The following is a 21,121-nucleotide window of genomic DNA, read 5'->3' as shown; positions in this document are numbered from 1 at the left end:
CGCCTTGCCTCAAAACCAATACCTCTTACGTGCTGCTCACTCTCCTGCCTGCTTTCATCACTACAACACCCAAATTGTAAACTCACCCTCTAATTTATTGGCTAGATAACTTGTTAAAAAACAACCATCGATTCATTCAAAAAAAGCCCACAACTACTTTATTACTAAATTATGGAATAAATAAGTAAAAAAAAAAAAACAGTAAAATGCCACAAGCGTACATTAAAGGACCCCACATACACTCGCCCAGATACCACGAATGCTTTCATTCTTACTTCCTGACACACATGCTCTCTTATCTTTTTTGCCTATTCTTTTATCAGTTCCACACCTCTTCAACCTAATTACCACTCCACCATCTCGAGAACAACTCATATCATGCCACTTCTCTTCCTTCCCATGTCCAATCACGCTTGCAATCAAGTACCAAATTTATAGTAGAAATTAGCCGACATGCTCTTCGCGACCCAACACACCCAATACCACCTCTCTCTTTACCCATTTTGTTACTATTATGACAGCCCACTCATAATCGTCACCCTCTCCCCAGGATAACAAAGCACTGAATAAAAACACTGCACATATAACAAAACACTCATATAATTCCAAAACTCGATATCCCACGTAAAACATCGTTACTAAAATAACCAAACGACCAAACACCAACGCCTCACAACATATTCCAATTCTTACTGCAGGAAAAAATCGTAGCCATTTAAGTCCTTGCCAGCCACAATAATACGTCAGTAATAAGAGGGAAAGATGAAGTGCCTCTAAATGGTTGATAACCTATAGTAAGTTACTCTCAGTTCAATTTTCCCTTCTTTTTTGTATATAAAAATATTACTATATCAAATATTGAAACTTGGTTTAATATCTTTATGATCACTTTTCGATATAAGATCAGTACAGACAATGAACCAAATCTAAAACAAAATGAATTGTTAATTAGGATTTGATAATGTAATAAATGCGTATCAGGGCTTATGAACCATTATTTAATATATACATGTAATATTTCAATGTAATTTTCAAGAAGTAATGCCCTGTTCCTTAATTGGACCTTCTCGACCATTTTTCGACGTCATATATATTTCTTCAATCCTAATGATGATTAGTTAAATTATATGTAAAATGTATTCATAATTATGTCTGTAGTATAGTTATAATAGGCTAACTGAGCTTGATGCTTTAAATAATAATATATATTTATGATATATTATTATATTTTCTTGTTTGAAACAAATGGAACGAATTAATATGTTACATAAAGTTACGACCCCATATATGTTTAAATTAAACAATAATTATGATTTTGAACCTTTTCGTCAAAAAAGTAAACAATTGCTATTCACATAACCACGTTATGTGTTCTGTTCCTTCTTTATGTTTGATACAAGAATAACACCCGCATGTCTGTTAATTAATTTACGAGGATTTTTAGGCTCTGACACTCTTTAATCTTATTTTGGAATAAAAAAATAGATGTCGATGTTATTAGTCCTGGCGCATTCTGCTGTTTGCCAGTTGCCGATCCGCCGTTAAAACTCTGTACCCTTATCACACATGATCATTTAAGGCTTCTTCAGCTCACCGCCGTACCTTGACCCCACACTCCCCTACTACCAATACCCCCCCCTACCCGCCTCACCATCCGCCCATACCGGTCAAGAATTTTCAAAGACTCTTTGAAATAAGTTCTGGCTTTGGCAATTTTCTTCAATTTTCCCGGACCACAACCAACACAGATCCTTTATCTACACCAGACTAAACCTTGACATTCATCGATAATGACCTTTGACCCTCAAGGATACAAATTCGAGTTTGACATTCGTTCTAGCTATATATTGGGCTATAACTTCGTTATATTGGAATGGATATGTCTCTCCAAGACTTGAAATAATAATCTTCAGGATAAGCATTTTAAGTTAACCAGACAGACCTTGACTTTCACTCATAAATGACCTGGCTATTGAATGAGTCAATTTATTGAAAGATTTCGTTCTTACCTGTAAACTGCTGTAACTTGCTAATAATATTGGATTGAACTTTATATCAACAGAACATTTCTTAGGACACTACTTCATGTATATTAAACTCAATTGACCTGGCTTATTTTATGGCCTTGGACCTTGAATGTCAAAAATATATGAAATTATCTCAACTGACATTTGTGCATTAATTTCGTGCATTATATATACGGTAATATTACCCCCTGATGAAACTAATACGATAGGAAAAGCTACTTAGGGCTATTATATACTAAGCAGTATGAACGCTGATATTTCCCCCAATTTAATTGTTTTACTGTCATAGTTACTATAATTAGTTTTCTTCTATATACAGATTGACGTAACCTATGAAATAATTTTTTTCTTTTTCTTCTGAATTTTAGATAAATATTTCTCTTTTTACTTTGTACATTTCTTTATGGATATATAAGGATTCATACTATGATCAAATAGGTAAATACAAGCAGACCTATTAAGGTTCATTAAAAAAGGAACGTTAAGGTTGTTCAAGACGTTTTCATATATTAATGCTTTAGAAAAAGAAAGGTCGAGCGGCGTGGCTCCTTGTGAGTTCAATGATACATGTACATAAACTCATTGATTCAACTAGGTGGACACCAGTATATGCAGGAAGCAACTCAAACATAGTTAAGTTCCAAGACGCTTGTTCTCAATCGAGCTCTAAAATAAACTGTGATGTAAACCTGAGGATGTTACGAATTAATAGTTACCTTGACCTTGTTACACTATCCGCTTAAGATAAGTACTTACACGGTTTGCTCTTAAACAGAGAGCTTGGAAGATTAAAACCCCAGTTCGGATCCACATAAATTATGCTTCATCATATGATAAGACTGAGCTAATACAAGACACGCCTACTATTCTCCCTCACTCGACAGGATATCCTCCGGGCTAATTTCTCCCCGAACGGTGCTCACCAAAGTTTTCTCTCCCCAACAATGTTTCTTTTATTGTTAGTCGACACAATAACGTTTTCACATTATTCGATGTACCATTATGACGCAAATTGTTGATGACAATAGTTTTAAGTATACGTTTATGCATTTTCTGCAATTCAATTAACACATAAAAGTGGGTATGAAACAAGTACGTACTGCAGATTAGATAAGGCGTTAGAGCACCACTTGACGAATCATATACACTTATAATAATGCTCAGTCACTCGTGTGCTCACCACCTACAATAGATGATTGTCATTTGTAAGCATTTTCGTTCATCATAGTAACCACAAAATAAATCAAGATGATGTTTTAAAACATTTGAAGTTGTTAATTTTATATGCATGAAAAATAACACGAAGTACCCGTGCATTGAAAAAAAATATATTATTTTAAAAATTATAATGCTGGAAGTAGAACCAGCACCAGAATAGTTGAAACACCAGCTCGCTGTAACACCGCACTTTGGGGTCCGATTAGTCAAAGCCAATGCTTAACATAAACCAAGCAAAACATGTGCCCTTAATTGTAGTAGAATCAATAGGGATTTCAAATGATCTTGATCAGTTAGTGAAGAACTGTCATTATATAAATAAAATTGTATCAATTAATAAGCTCAAAATATTTTTTGGGTCAATTTTTCGATTTTGACCCCAAAGTGCGTTGGACCCCTAAGTGCGAAGCGAAGTGTTACGCACTTTAGGGTTGGACCCCAAAGTGCGGTGTTACAGCGCGCAACAACTACACTATCGAAATATTTGCGAAATAATAATGAGTCAATAAGTATTAATTATACATATCCATACACGCATGATCTTACAATTATTTCGAAATGTACTGATACCATTGCATATATTTAATAATGAACCAATACTTAAAACAGACTTTTAAGCTACGTTCCCACAGTATAACGAGTCCTAAACACACACAATTCAACGTATTTTTAAGTCATTGACATTCATATGCATAGAAGTCTTTGAAGTGTCCATATGCAACTTCACCACAGATAACGGTTGTAATGTATTACTTGACAAATGTGCAACACGATCCGATCTAACTTCGTAGCGAGAAGATAGAATATATAAAGATGTCAGTTTATAAGCGGCCCGTACGGAGATATTTTTCCTTCTTTACTTGTTTTTTTTATTAGAACATTAATTTTCATTGATATTACTGTACGAGCAATACGATCTGCCGGGGGGGGGGCGGGAACACACCAGCGCAAAATTGTTCTACTACTCAACCGCCTGATTCTATTTGCACCCAATCAACCGAAACGTTTAATATATGCATATAAAGATCAATATTTAAACAAAATAAAACGTTGCAATCGTTTAAAATAGAGATCAGGATAATACATTAAACCATTAGCCAATCTTAGTATAGATGTAAGATGTTTCTTTTCGTCGGACAAGACAATGTATAAAATCATCTAGTTCCATATTATTAAATGTGCGTGCCATGATCTACTTATTACAGTCAGAAATCAGTCCAATCTCACTGAATCAGCTGCGACAGTGTCAACACCATTAGCAAATAACTACATTGTAATATGAATATTTTATTTAAATACTCTGGATTCGTGGCACTATATTACGAAGTATAAAAATTGCATCAAATGTAACATTTGCGGTATGGTTGTAATTGTTATTTTAAAAAAAGTAGAAATCAGAAGATCAGTAATGAGTGTTATTCAGCATTATGCGCAGGTTGACAAACAGAACAGGATTGATCCATAACAAGATAATTAAGGAATTCACAAACGTGTGTGGTTGAATATTGTGTAGTGATATGACATATAGGCACAAACTGTCCCACACCAATAATCCCTAAAAAACATAATTTACAAGACAAACCATAGTACATAACAATAAGAAATATCTGGTATTTCAAGTGTCAAGTCTTGATACAATATAAAGCAAATATATATAAATATTAAATATGTCAATATGACACTAAAAAATTGACACGAATTAACAGCCGGAAAACAGAATGAACAAAGCTCCAGTGTCTATTTGTGTTATAATATAAAACTAGCATGAAAATCTATGTAAGAATCATAGTACTTGTATGTGTATGGCAATAGAACGAGCACCTGACATGAGCCAATACAATAGAAAAATCAAAATACCTGGTACCGATATATGTAACAATATTTCATTATAAATCTAAACTGCTATGTATTTCTTTAGTGAGTGCAATTCTAGTAAGTGTTTCACTTGGGATAATATAAAAATCTACTTCCATGAAAGTCAACAGATATTCATAAAAACAACACCATGATAGCCCGAAGTGGATATCACTTCTTGATCCACCACGGACTTTGGCTGTTGCAAGAAAGGAAACAAGGATTCCAGGTAAAACAAAATTGTATTCAAGAGACATTCATGATTATAGTCCCTGTTCATTTTATCAATTATACATAACTCGCAGTGACATAAAGGAGAGATTCTGCATGTACATGTATGTTCTGCATGTAGGCCATATGAAACAAATGTTGCCAAAGTACTACGTAATATACGAGGCATATTTAATAAAAGTGGCAACCGAAACTTAATTAAATTAAGTTAAGATTTCAATTTGCACCGCGAAAAGGATACATATGTTAATTACCGTGGGATTAAGATTATGTGATTTTTCTAACCAACTGAATGAAATTTTAGCAGCGTCATCTTAAATAATCTGGTTGTAAAACTATGGCTGGTGTTGCATTGTTATTGAGAGTAGCCAAGCAGAGAACCTTATGGCAAAAATTTCGTCGAGTTATTAGGGTAAATGCATGTCAAAAAAATAACAAGCAGGGCCATTGGTGGCCTGAGGTCGACTCAGCCTGCCTATATAAGCCCCCCCCCACCCCAACGTATGCAGGGCCAATTTAAGCCCAAGGGCTTTTACTTTGCACAAACTTGGTAGACACCCATAAGAAGACTGTCTTCATGCGTCTAAAACATCTAAGCTCCTAAGCTCATTGGGCTTTTTTAAAGGAAGATTTTTTTTAAGTTTTTACTATACAAATTGAGTTAAAAACAATGACACCCCTGGGGCCGAGCCAGTTTTGACCCAGGGGCTTCTTATTTGAACAAACTTTGTAGACACTTATTAGAAGATGTTTCCATGCTTAATATCTAAAAACTCTAGATATTCTCGTTTTTTTCCAAAGATGATTTTTAGAGTTTTTTGCTATACGATACATATTAAAAGAAAATCAACCGACCCCCGGGCGGGCCAATTTTGACCCCAGGTCTTTTATCTTGAACAATACTTGTGTAGGACACTCACTAAAGATGTTTCATGCTTAATATCTTAACTCTGAGCTATTTGGGTTTTTTCAAAGAAGAAGGAGAAGATTTTTTTAAGTTTTTGCTATACACATATTATAAGGAAAAATCAATGAACCCCCGGGCGGTGCCAATTTTGACCCCAGGGCTTTTATTTGTGAACAAACTTCGGTAGACACCTATTTAGAACATGTTTTGATGCTAAATATCTTATAGCCATAGCTCTTTGAGTCTTTAAAAGAAGAATTTTTAAGTTTTTTACTATATTGCATATAGGAAAAATCAATGACCCCCCGGGGCGACGGGCCCAATTTTGACCCAGGGCTTTTTATTTGAACACACTTGGAGGACACTTATTAGAATACATGTTTCATGCTAAATATCTTAGCTCTAATCTCTTTTTGGTTCTTTAAAAGAAGATTTTTTAAGTTTTACTTATATGCACGATATAGGGAAAATCACATGACCCCCTGGGGCGGGGCCAATTTTGACCCCAGGGCTTTTATTTGAACAAACTTGGTAGACACCTATTAGAACATGTTTGATGCTCAATATCTTAGCCATAGCTCTTTGAGTTCTTTAAAAGAAGACTTTTTTAAGTTTTTACTATATGCATATAGGGAAAATCAATGACCCCCCGGGGCGGGGCCAATTTTGACCCCAAAATCACAAAAGCTCACCCTGTCACTTTGTGACAGGTGAGCTAAAAACGGATCTAGATTTAGTTTTTGGAGACAATGCCCTTCCATATCGTACAATTGCAAAACTAATGCCGGCCTCTGCGCCGTTGTATCCGCAATTTGCTTACTTCTGACAAAGAAAAGTGAAGCGGGCCATTATTTGACTAAGGCTTCAAACTCGAGATCCTAACATATATTTTGTCCTCCTTTGTCATAACTTACCGGGCACATGCGTGTATCTATTAAAAACGCGCTGCCGTGCAAACTAATTCAAAAATACCTCTCTACATTTGTTATCCATTACAGAAAGGTCACACCATCTCCTTTTGATAACATCTAAAGTAATGTGTTAGAACTACTTTTAATCCCATTTATGTCCTGAATTAGTTATGATCAATCGGCTGGGATGTTCTGAAATAGATTACTAAATTAGCATTAAGTCATTATTCTATGTCGTCTCTAATTAAGAGACTCATATTACACCTTGAATGACTTTGGAATGCGACCCCTATGACCTACATGTACATCTGCGTTGAATTGTTTGTGTTTTCTATAGTTTTTTAGGTGGACCCAACTATGCCATGGCCCCTTTGTTATCCTTTTTTACACTTTTGATAATACTTACTTTCCATTACATAATGACAAGTTGTGCGTCTTTTTTTAATAAACAAACAATTTATGCAAATCCAATGTATGTATAATTTCCTGTATGTTACAGGGAGCATTGTATAACAAAAAACAAAGAATAAATACTAAAAGTTTCAAACGATGCTTTATTTTAACAAATGTAAAGTAGTATTCTACTGTACAATGAATAAACAAAACAAATGATAAAATTTACTGGCTAAGGCTAACTATATCCACAACAAAGCTTCACACTAGGTAAATATCAATAAAGACAAAAAAATCACATTGTAACAAATAGTACAAACAAAAGGTAAGTCAACAATTTCTGTAACGATGTACCTTAGCTTTGATACATCACAAAATCAAACTGGATTTGCCATGTAATGTGAAATAAAAGATACATTGACAATTTATGTAATAATATAGTTTTATTGTAAATATTGGACTTTGAAAATTATAACATAAGCAAAGAAGGTATACTATAATACATCAATGAACAAAGATCATCATTTACATTGTATTAAACAAATAGAATAAACAAAAGATACAATAAACAATTTGTGTAATAATGTACTTCCAGCATTATATAAATGAATTTGCTTCGAAATTCATTAAAGAATGAAACAACATCTGAGCCGCATCATGACAAAACCAACATAGTGCGTTTGCAACAAGCATGGATCCAGACCAGCCTGCCGCATCCACACAGCCTGATCAGGATCAATGCTGTTCACTATCAGTTTCTACTACGTGTTATAGGGTTTGTAAGCGAAAACAGCATGGATCCTGATCAGACTGCGCGGATGCCCAGGTTGGTCTGGATCCATTGCTGGTCGCAAATGGTATGCTATATTGGGACTTGATTCATGACGCGGCTCATATGTCAATTGATGTAACTGATAGCATCAACAATAAAAGGACAGTTTTACAAATTTGTGCCACAATAAACATTGGGATTTTATGTAAAATATATGGCTTCCAAATTTATTACAAGAAAAACAATGTGAATAACAATAGAACAAAAATATGCCATGAAACAAATAGTAAAAAAAAGAAAAAAAAAGGACAAATTACAAAATGTAAACAATTTGTGTAATATATGCCCCTACGTAAATTTATTACCTTTGATATATATGATAATTACTCTCCTGCGCATCGGTCGAATGTTCCACTATCGCTCACGTCTGAAGTAACGGGAGTGTATTCAGTAAGCTGCGAAGGGAGCGTATATGATAATATAATTTCACATTACGTTCACTTTTAAAAAACAACAAAAAAGCTTAAATAAATATTCAAATCAATATGAAGTTCTTTAAACCAGTTTAGTGATACTATTTTAATTTATTTTATGTATAAGCATAGCTACTGAAAAATCAATGAAAGGATTTAAAAATTTATAACAACTTCCGAAAAACACACCAAAAAACCTATATCAATTCAAGAACAGTCATAGTTCATAATAAATAAAGATGAAAGATCTGTTTTCTAATTTGTGTGTACTGAATTTTATTTTTGTATGAATTTTAAAGATTTTTTTTAATGCATTCTGACAATAAATAATATGGCTATAACGCTAAAAACTGACATGATCCGTAAGCACCAAATTGAACAAAGCTTATGTATCAATTTGTAAACGCAAAATACATGCCTATTTTGGCCGACAAACCTCTTAATTGTGACATGAATAAAAAAACACCGTTCGAAAACAAATACATAAGTATCACAGTAGTTGTGAATGTGAATAAAACACAACAACCTAACAAATTGAAATTAATACAATACGAAAATATCAACACCTCCACGTAACGATTTTATGTGTTAACAATATCTCTCCATTTATTTGAACATTTTAATACTATCTTTTGAGAGTTGTAATTTCAGTTAATTTTGATCTACATTGAGTCAACAACTGATAGAAGGTGGGTATTAGATGCTTATAAAACCGCATCCAAGTGTGATGATTTATTCAAATAATCAATTTATTATTCATAATATCATATGTTAAAAGAAAATTCGTGATTTCGTGATGAAATGATTAATTTATAAGCTTTATGGTAAAATATCTATACTTGTTTTTCCTATTAACGATTGCTACATCTTTCATGGCAGATGTCTGTTCTCTGTTGTCATGTAAAATATATTATACTTTTTTATGTAATGAGATAACAGATTTCCCGTGCATTTACACATGTTTCATACAATAATATGGTTAATGTTCGTGACTGATTTATTTGGTCGGATATGAACTGGTATGTACTAAGTGACATGACAATGCTAGTTTATGTAGGTAATGACGTGATAATGCTAGTTTATGTCGGTAATGACATGGTAATGCTAGTTTATGTCGGTAATGACATGGTAATGCTAGTTTATGTCGGTAATGACATGGTAATGCTAGTTTATGTCGGTAATGACATAACAATGATAGTTTATGTCGGTAATGACATAACAATGCTAGTATATTTCGGTAATGACGTAACAATGCTAGTTTGTCGGTAATAACGTTGTTATGATAGTTTATGTCGGTAATGACGTGATAATGCTAGTTTATGTCGGTAATGACAAGATAATGCTAGTTTGTGTCGGTAATGATATGGTAATGCGAGTTTATGTCGGTAATGACATGGTAATGCTAGTTCATGTCGGTAATGACATGGTAATGTTAGTTTAAGTAGGTAATGACGTGGTTATGATATTTTATGTCGGTAATGACGTGGTTATGCTTGTTATGTCGGTAATGACGTGGTAATGATAGTTTATGTCGGTAATGACGTGGTAATGATAGTTTATGTCGGTAATGACGTGGTTATGCTTGTTATGTCAGTTATGACGTGGTAAAGCTAGTTTGTGTCGGTAATGACGTGGTAATGCTAGTATATGTCGGTAATGACGTGGTTATGCTAGTTTATGTAGGTAATGACATAACAATGATAGTTTATGTCGGTAATAACATAACAATGCTAGTTTATGTCGGTTATGACTTGGTAATATTAGTTTATGTTGGTAAAAAAGCATGCATCAGATTGAATCGTCGGTATCTTAAAAATATTCAAATGGGGTTTAATTGAGAAAAACAAAATTATATACGTCCAAACTCATTTTCTTCCAAAGTATATACATATAAACATTAACATGCAAATATAATACGAATCAAATCATACAGTCAAGAAAATGATTAGAAAAAGAAGACATAGTCTTATATTGATTCTATTTTTAAAAAGATATTCTTTACTATCTTAAGTGCATTTTATATGTACATGTATATCAATTAACTAATGATATATGGAGTAAATGCTATAGTTTAGTTAATTATAAGATGTATGTTTTATGCTGATGCTATTTTATATAGCTCTATTATAATAAACGGAATCTCTGTCAAACAATGTGTGGAGCAATGTGCGATACTTGCCGACTGCTAAGCTGTCACTGCACGAGAATCGTGTGCTTCGTTCCGTAAAATCTTGTTTATATACTTAAAGATTATATGTGTGAAAGTAAAGAAAAAATGCTGTTTTATTGTTGTTGTTGTTGTTGTTGTTGTGACTGCTGTTGTTGTTCAATAACTTCTTGATCTTCATTCGTACCAGGAAAGTTACATTTGCTATCGAATTCAAAGAATTTTTGATTCTTTTATGGTTCTTTTTTGTGTGAATAACAATCGTAAAGCATATATATATATACAACTTTTTATTCATGAAAACAGGGTAATAGATAGTCAATACAATGTAAAAAGGATTCCGAACACTGTTTTTTTTAATGGTTTAAAGTTGGTTTCTATGTATAAATACATGTCAGATCCGGAACAATAGTTGACTCTTTAAAATTTAACTGTGCTTTAGGCTCATGGAATTACAAATATTGTATATAGCCTTAAAACATATTCACTAAAGCGTTAGCATGTATCTGTATTAACAGATATCATTGTAAAAATAGACTGCCAAGGTATAATGTTTCATGATTTATTAACTGAAAATAACGCTATTTTAAGATTAGAACCACAATGTAGTTCAAATTAGGTTGTAGATCTTTATTCACGAGTTATGAAATGAATAATTAATTGGGAAAAAAGAGACTTCAATAAAAGTTGTTGCGGGCATTGTTCAGGCAGCAGTGTGTTTCATATATTCATTCATTCATTCATTCAATTATTCATTCATTCATTCATTTATTTCCTAACTGATTGAGCAATTGGTTGATTGATTTGTGTTCAAATGTATTATCTTACGACAGCTAGCAAATCATCTTTTATTTATAGAGTCTAAATCATATTACCTCTTACTAGTGTTTTCACAATATTCAGACAGACCAAAAAAAAAAAAAAAAAACTGTACATCAGCGTCTTTTGTTACTCTTGGCAACAATGATCTCGAAGTGTTTTACGATAAAAAGTTTAACTTTGTCAGCCTTTTATCTACCACATAGAAATGCCCTGTTTTGTTTGTTTGGTTTGTATTCAATAACAACTCTGATATAGTCAACATTGGCATTACATTCTGTTGAACATTTAGCTTATTTGATATATTTTGTGTATATATATTGGGTAGCTAACAAATGAAGGATAACTTATACCGTAATACTAACATACGGTTTTACGAGTTTCTTCCCCTACAATGAACGTATGTTGATGCATCGCTCATGTTTATACTTTACACTTCATAATGACATGTTTGTCTCAGGTGAAAAAGACACAGAGCCGCGTCACGACAAAACCAACATAATGGGTTTGCGACCAGCATGGATCCAGACCAGCCTGCGCATCAGCGCAGTCTGATCAGGATCCATGCTGTTCGCTATCACTTTTTCTACTTGTTATAGGGTTTGTAAGCGAACAGCATGGATCCATGTTGGTCGCAAACGCACTATGTTGGTTTTGTCGTGACAATCATGCCGGATGTACTTTTCAACGAACCATAATAGTTTTTGGTGAAAAATATTCACAGCATATTCAAAGGGTTGATGAAGGTAAAATAAAAGCTACTGGTTTAAAATTGAAGCCTGAAAAATGTAACATGTTTAAAGATGAAGTAGTCTTTCTAGGCCATGTTGTCTCTAAAGATGGCATAAAACCTGACCCAACAAATATTGCTAAAATAGTACAGTGGCCTAGACCATCTAGTAGTAAGGCTGTAAAACAGTTTGTCGCTACCGGATCATACTATAGGCGCTTTGTTAGAGATTTCGCAAAAATCGCAAGACCGCTTATAAACTTAACAAAAAAAGATGTAGAATTTAAATGGGATGCGCAATGCGAACAAGCTTTTAATCAATTGAAAGAATGTTTGGTGAGTCCAGATGTCATGGGATATCCACTTAATGATGCAGGTAGTTTTATGTTAGACGTTGATGCGTCGGGTGTCGGAATAGGCGCCGTTTTGTCGCAGATGCAAGACAATCGAGAACGCGTCATCGCTTTTGCAAGCCGCGCGCTTAACAAAGCTGAGAAAAATTATTGTATTACGGAAAAAGAGCTTCTAGCAGTTATTTATTTTGTACAATATTTCAGACAATACCTTCTCGGAAGGAAGTTTATTGTCAGAACAGATCACCAAGCGCTCATATGGTTGTTCAGTCTGAAGGAGCCGAGCGGTAAAATAGCTCGATGGATAGAGATTATCGCGCAGTACGACTTTGAAATACAATATCGTCCGGGTAGTAAACAAAGCCATTGCGACGCGCTGTCAAGATGTGAAACACCAAGAGATTGTTCTTGCGATGATGTCGATATGAGCGAACCGCTGAAGTGCGGACCGTGTAAAAAATGTCGACAGAGGGCGTTTAACATGGCCTTATCATTTAAAGGGGAAAAAATGTCAGACTATTCCGAAAAATGCATTAGCGATTCGGTAAAGAAAATAGATGCGGAAACGGTTAATCTAAGAGTTATAGGTTCGAATCCATTGCCAAGCACTTCTAGCGATAAAAGTAGAAGCCAGAGCTGGCTAAGCCTCTGCCTCCCAGATAGCATGATAACCTACCAACGTAATGACCCCGACTTATTATTTGTAATAAGCGCCCTACAAGAAAATAAAAGACCGAGTAGCGATGAAATAATGTTACGCAGTCACGCCGCGAGATATTATTGGTTGATATGGGACTCTTTAGTCCTAAAAGATAATATCCTTTACAAGGTTGCTAAGAGGCCTGATACAAATTATGAGTCTTTACAATTGAGTGTGCCTAAACAGCTTAGGGAAGAACTTATTTTCCAAAATTACAGTTCAGTTATTGCAGGGCATTAGGTGTCAAGAAAACTAAGGCTAAGATAGCCAGGGCTCCAGATAAGATGCGTATACGCGTAATTACGCATGGAAATCTGAATCTGAATGTGTACACTGCAGAACCTTCCGGTATGTACGCAGCGGGAGAGAGGAGCTAAGTAATTTAGTAGCACTGTTGGAGAGCTGTTTTAAAGCTCTGTACTGTCTCTGCGCACACAACGGCACTGTCTAAGTTATTCCAATCACTAATAGTCTTAGGAAAGAATGAATGTTCAAATTGGTCACTTTTTGAGATAATAGGTTTATAGCACTTATGATGGTTTATAGCTTGTTTTTCTACAATGTTTTTAGTTATGTAATTGTCTAGTTTCTTAGGTTTAATTAGGCGTTTACCACGAATAGGGGTCAGATAGGTATCGGTGGGCATGGCTGGCACCAGCCCTTCAGCCACCTAACCCGTTTACGCATTCAAAACAAAATTTAAGCGTATGAAAACGCACACAAAATTCAGGTTACGCATTGAGCAACATTTCTTTCGCGTAAACGTAACCGAAAGTAAACTCGGTGATTATTTTATTTTCAATTTCGTCTGGACGCTTTGCAAGCGTCTACCGGTAACTTCCTGTATTTCCGACCATCATCGGTTGTTATCGTATGCATAGTATGGTGGTGGAATTAACTTCGTATGAATGCTTTGCAACGTCTAACGGTAACTTCCTGTAGTTCCGACTTTCATCGGTTGTTAGCGTATGTATAGTAAGGTGGTGGAATTAACCGGTACAATGTCGCTGTCAAAAGTTAAAACGATTGACTCGTATTTTCAGCCGAACAAAAATCGACCCAAAAGTAATTGTGACGGTTATAATCAATGAAATAATTAGCGCTGCCACGTATACTACTCCCCGCCGGTACCGCGTCTTATCCGATTCCGCTGTAATCCGAAAATGACCTTATTTACATACGGAGCGCCACCTATTGTTTGTTTACTATATTAAAACGAAAGCGGAAGTGTTGTTTTTTTGCGCCGGTACAGAAATAATTAGAAATGTCTTCTTTTCTGGTAAGTTTCTTCTCATTATATTTAAATGATATATAGAATAACAGTTTTCCGACATATATTAAAAATATTTTTATTTTAAACACAATATTTACCGATAAAACAGATATTTTCATGTTTTGACAAGTCAAGGTCGTCTGCTAACTTCCGTGACGTCAGATCCTGCTCAAAAAAAATCTACGGAAGCCAAAAAGAGCCATCAATTCACATTATAAAAGTGATTATTTTTGTGATTTTTCATAATAAAAATAATAAAACAAATATGATCTTAGTTCTTTTATTACTATAATTTCAGAGAATTAAGCCAAAGCAGGCAAAGGTGAAGATGGCATATGACAGGGGCAATCTGTTGAGGGCTTTTGAAGCAACACAGAAATGCATGTCTGTTTATAGGGCTTCAAGAGAGTACAGTGTGCCAGAGTCTACTCTTCGTGACAGAACAAGGGGTCTGGTCCCTGTTGATGTAGCTGTTGGTTTTAAGCCTATATTCACCCCTGAAGAAGAAGAAGAAAAACTTGTGGAGCATATTTCATATATGGCTCGTATTGGATACGGTTATAATGTGTCCCAAATAAAATATATGGCAAGGGATTATGCTCTTCACCTGGGTAAACCTGTCAAATCTTCTGAAAGGTTAAGTGATTGTTGGTTTTACCAATTTATCAAGAGATGGCCCAACTTAAAAATAGCAAAGCCACAGAAACTTGCAATCTCCAGAGCCAAGTCTGCATCAAGAGAGGTCATTGATAGCTATTACTCTGAACTTTGGACAATTCTAAATGAAAATAATTTATTAGACAAACCTGAGCGCATCTTTAACATTGACGAAACTGGAATATCAACAGAACACCAACCCCCAAAACTTGTATGTAATACTGATACAAATCCTCAGGCTGTTACATCACCAAGGTCACCTTTAGTTACCATTATAGCTGGTGGAAATGCTATTGGCAATGGTATTCCACCATACTTTATATTTCCGGGAAAGCGCTGGAACCCTGAATTCCTCCAGAATGCATGTGTTGGCTCTTCAGGAGAAATGACCAAGAATGGATGGTCTAACACGGAGGTTTTTCAAAATTATGTAACAAAACATTTTGCAAAGTATGCCAATTTGTCATCAGATACACCAACACTTCTACTTTATGATGGCCACAAATCTCATATTAACCTCACTCTTACTCAATGGGCCCAGAGAAACAATGTAATATTGTTTGTGTTGCCTCCCCATACAAGTCATTTAACTCAACCATTAGATGTTGCAGTTTTTGGGCCATTCAAGAGAATGTACAGTATGTCATGTCACACATACATGCAACAAAACCCAGGTCTAAAGGTTTCGAAATATGTTGTGGCAGAGTTAACCTCTACACCATACATGAAAGCCCTTTCTACAGAAAATCTGCAAGCTGCCTTCAGGAAAACTGGTGTATTTCCATTTAACAAATCAAGTATCACTGATATTGATGTTGCCCCAGCTGAAATATACAAAAACAACCAAGTTTTGGAATCATCACAATTGTCACAAAAAGAACAATCATCACATCAGTCACCAAAAGAACAAGTTGAAATTGCAACAACACATAACACTGATGATACTGATAACGCACCATCTTTCTTTTCTAAAAGAACTGTAACTAAAGTTGTAGAAAACAAACCCAGAAAGAAGTTTGTCCCACCATTTCTGAGTGGAAATTTGCTAAGTGTAAAAAACATTGAAATATTGGAAAAATCCAAACAAAAACCTCAAGATCAATTGCCAAGTACATCGGGATTACAGAAATCTGGGGGGCCTATTTCTTTGGCAGAAGATCATGATGACAGCATGGAAACTGAAGATGACAATGAAGACTTGTGCTGTGTCTGCAATGGGTGGCAACCTGAAGAAATAAGAGGCTGTGACACAATTGTATTTGTATCATGGGGAAAATGTGACTTTTGTACTCATTGGACACATTTAAAATATTGCTCTGAGGTTAGAGTGCTAAGAAGAGACAGTATCTTCAGATGCCCTCATTGCAAACTAAATGAGTAAAAATGCAATAGACAGTTATTTTTATACAAAAACTTGGTAAAATACACAAAAATATTTAAAAAGTTGTTAAATTTTTGACAGTTTATAGTTAAAAAGGTTAATTTAATTTAAAAGTTACTATTTTTGGAAGTGTTGTGCCTACATGGACACCATATTTAATATTGCAAGAGTTACCGCGGTACTGTAGTGCTCTCCCTTGAAGTACCTGCTGAGAAACATGGCTTATTGACCTACATTTAACTGTTTAAAAAACGGAGTTATTTTTAAAAAAGATATGTGTAATTAAGAGTCAACATGCAACAGTAAATCAAGGTGTAATAAAATATTTAAGGTAAGTTCTTTTTAGTTGTACAATTTGCAGGATATTATTAAGAACAACGGTTCCATAGGGGACCATCCTATGAGCAACAGAAATATGCCTCAGGTTCAGATAAAACGTATGCCGTTTGGAAATGCAAGACTATAAACCAAGAGAGTCCAAAAAGCAAAAGAAATGACTTTGACATATCTTGTATTACACGTATAATAATACAATAAACATGGAAGCATAATAAATCTTTTACTCTTTTACATACATTTTAAGGAGTAAAAATATTCCTGTCAGATTTCAAGTTTTACTCATTCACAAAAAAATCAATGAGTAAATACTCATTGCCCTAAAAAATTATCTGGAGCCCTGGATAGCGACTCAATATCATTGGTACCAGATGCGCGAAGATATAAGCTTGTTTATCAAAAGTTGTGACACGTGCGCAGTTGACAACAAATCAAGTAGATCTCCTAGAGCACCTATGGGCTCCCTAACTGCTGGTGCACCATGGGACGTGATTGCAATAGACTACACCGGCCCATTTCCATTAACACCTAGGGGTAACCGTTACATATTGGTACTGAGTGATCATTTTACCAAATATGTCGAAGTTTTCGCAGTCCCTGACCAAACCGCAGAGACATGTGCATCTATAATTCTCAATAATATCATAGCCAGGTGGGGATGTCCCTTGAGTATCCACAGTGATCAAGGTTCGACATTTGAAAGTCGACTTTTCGGGGACCTATGCCAAAATGTTACAATTTAGAAAAACGCGCACGAGTGCACGAAATCCACGTGCCAATGGCCAAGTGGAAAGATTTAATAGAACGTTGTTGAAAATGATAAGAGCATACTTAGTCGGTGAACAGGTCAATTGGGACCTTAATCTCGGATGCCTAGCCGGCGCGTATAGGGCATCTCCTAATGAGTCAACCGGACTTTCGCCGAACTTAATGTGCATTGGTCGAGAGATCAGAACGCCAGCGGATATAATATTTGGCCACGTAAATGCTACAAATTCGTCTAAACTTTATTATGATACATCTGTTTTGGAATAAAGGTAGGATGTTGCATGCGCACGAGATTGCACGTAAACATTTATCGGTTAATGCCAAACGCAGCAAAGACATTTATGACTCAAAAGTTAATTTTCATAATTACAAAGAAGGTGATTTGGTTTGGTGTCTTCATGAGACCAAGAAAATAGGGGTTATGCCTAAGTTAGAGAAGGCATTTGATGGGCCATATGTTATTAAAGAAAAGAGGTCAGCTTTAAATTATGTGCTGCAATTAAATAAAGGAGGTCAAGAAAGAGTTGTACATCATAACAAGCTTAAGAGATATGAAGGGAAAAATCCTCCTAAATGGGCGGCCAGCGCATCTAAAAAAATTAAAGAGACCAGTCTCGCTGTATAATTAGAAATTTAAAAAAAAATGTTGAAATATTTTATTATATTATTTGTAAATTGACTGTTGTCGTGACCAGCGACTACTGCCTACAATCTTCATGTAAATGTGTTTATACATATAAATGGATGTTTTGATGTGAAAATAAATGTTATGTACATTCAAATACCGAGTGGTGATTGTTTGTTATTATCTTATGTGTGCACGTGAATCACGTGCTGGTAAATAATTTGTTCGAGCCCTAGTTCCAATCGAGTCAGCCTACCTTAACAAAATATTCTTTAGACCAAAGTTTCAGAATTTTTCAAGATTAACTTAAATGTGGGTCGGTGGCAATATAAAAGAAGTATGACATTCGAAAGTAACCATTCAGTTGTCATATGTGTATTTTGCAGTGCCATGGATAAACCTTCATGTAATTCGGCGAACATAAGAGGGAGGGCTTATCGGTGCTTGCACTGCAAGAGAAATGGGAAGTTGGATAACATTATTTTGTTTGTTTCATTTTACGCCTTTTCCCAACAGTATTTCAGTCATATAGGCGGGTAGTTTCCTAACCATCGTTCCTGGAGAGTTACACCAGTACTAGACTACCTTCCTCCGCGCTAAACTACCAAAGCATACATTAACTCCAAAAAATAGATAAGTACAGAATCCCTAAAGAAAGCCCATCACGGCAAAATTGAAAATGTTGCAGGCTTGGTTTGATTGAGCCTGTTCATGGACGGTACTGGAAAGTGCAAGTTTACCGATCCACGGCCCTCTAGCACCGGTCTTAAGCCGAATTCAACATGAAATAGTAAAAGAGGTATAGAGGAATCATGTGCGATAAGTACCAAACGATGCCGAACGATATGCAAACCATACTTTGCTTGTCGATTGGTTTTTTAGGCTGTCGAACCAAAAAGGACAGCCTTACAGCACCTGACAACCTATGCACGCACAGAAATGGGTCATTGGAAGGGAGAAAAGATGTAAAATTGTCTAGACCAATATTTGGGTAGTAGTTTGAACTCCAAATGTGGGTAGACGTAACGTTAAATAGAGAGGCTAACGAAAAGAGGAAAGCATGGCCTGGTGGACGGAAAAGCGCTTCCCAGTATGTTACAACATAATAGAGAATGATGGAGGCTAGTATAGATATGGGTGAGGTTGAGAGGAAATATTTAAGGATTATAGTGGAGGAAGATCAAAAGAAGGAAAAGATGAGAGAGGAATAGGTATTGGTTGAAGAACGTTAATGTGAGGAAATACAGGATGAGCCGTTAGATTTAAGGATAGTGAGAAGTTGTCATTAAGAGGTTATTGATGAGCAAGAGCAGAAGCGTGAGGTGACAAGGTAGTATTAGGAGAAGAGAAGGAGAAGGGGAGAAGGTGTTAAAATGCCGAGCAGTTGTGAGGAGGGCAGTGATAGTGGTTCAAAGAGGTTTAGATGGTCAATGACAGAACATAAGAAAGAGCAATATGAGTCATCATCATCAGAAAAAGAATCGGAAGACTCGAATTCAGACAGCGAGGAAGAGAGAATTGCGGCAAGAGAGAAGAGGTTTACCGAGATATTGAGTGAAATGGTGCGGAAGACGGGGGAGATAGTTGGTGGACAGGTGATGGAGAATGCGAAGTTGATTAACAAGTTACAGAAGTCGGTTGATATCATGAGAAAGGAAATCGCAGAGTTGATGGAAGAGAGAAGGTCGGAGAAAAGAAGGGGCAGGGGAAGGTAAGAAAGAAAATAGAGTGGAAGCTGAAAAGAATTCAGAGAGGTGTACACAGAATGAAAAGCGGGAAGAGCGGTAGAGATAAGAGGAGGGTAGTAGTAGAAGAGGAGACTTTTATAGAGCAAACCAGAGACAATTGAGCAGTGAATCACATGACGGAAAGACGGGGTGGAGGAGAGAAAGGTTACACTACCATTAATTTATTTTGGAAGTTTAACAGGCTGTATAGTAGAGATAACTTCAACTGACTCATATTCTATACATGTATGCTCAGGAAATTAACAGACTTATTAATCAAATATTGAAATAACTGAGAAGTGACTTATTGTCTGATTCATATTTTTAACACTTGACATTAATGGTAATCTTACACTATGATTGTTTCAAAGAGTATACATTTTAACTATATTATTATTGAACTGTGATGGACTTACAAAGTTTAATACTTAACAGTTAGTAATTGATAAATGGTATTAAAGACATAATTTATTAATTGTTCTCAAATGGAAATGACAATTTGACAATTTTGTGAAAGCCTATTATTTGTGTCTAATTATTCAACCTTAAACAGATCTCTTATATTTAACCTTTATCTTTGCATTATGTTTGATGAATCGAGCAAGGCAGATGGAAATTTGCCTCGCTAAGGAGTGGGTAGTGATATGCGCAGGTAAATCAACCTACTTTTGTTTTCGAAATTAGTGTCCTATCACCTTATATCTGTAAAATTTAACCTACGCTTTCCCCTATGCTAGGGGGCGTGAGGGATGTTGCACTTATTCATTATCCCTCATGTACAGACTCAATCAAACCGAGT

The 21,121-nt window shown here is 35.4% G+C and overlaps 1 protein-coding gene across 1 annotated transcript; it reads left to right on the top strand.

Moving 5' to 3' along the window:
• The first annotated feature begins 14,695 nt into the window (after positions 1-14,695).
• LOC132745321 (uncharacterized) lies at positions 14,696-18,764 on the top strand. The gene is made up of 2 exons (XM_060734214.1): positions 14,696-14,834; positions 15,127-18,764. Exons 1-2 carry the CDS (start codon positions 14,820-14,822, stop codon positions 16,864-16,866), a joined length of 1,755 nt encoding a protein of 584 aa, XP_060590197.1. The 5' UTR covers positions 14,696-14,819; the 3' UTR covers positions 16,867-18,764.
• The last annotated feature ends 2,357 nt before the right edge of the window (positions 18,765-21,121 follow it).

This window comes from Ruditapes philippinarum, unplaced genomic scaffold (genome assembly GCF_026571515.1).
Source record: "Ruditapes philippinarum isolate M1 unplaced genomic scaffold, ASM2657151v2 ctg6656_1_1_1_1, whole genome shotgun sequence".
Taxonomy (NCBI): domain Eukaryota; kingdom Metazoa; phylum Mollusca; class Bivalvia; order Venerida; family Veneridae; genus Ruditapes; species Ruditapes philippinarum.
Note: the sequence above shows the minus strand (reverse complement) of the source record. Positions and strands in the feature narration are given on the sequence as shown.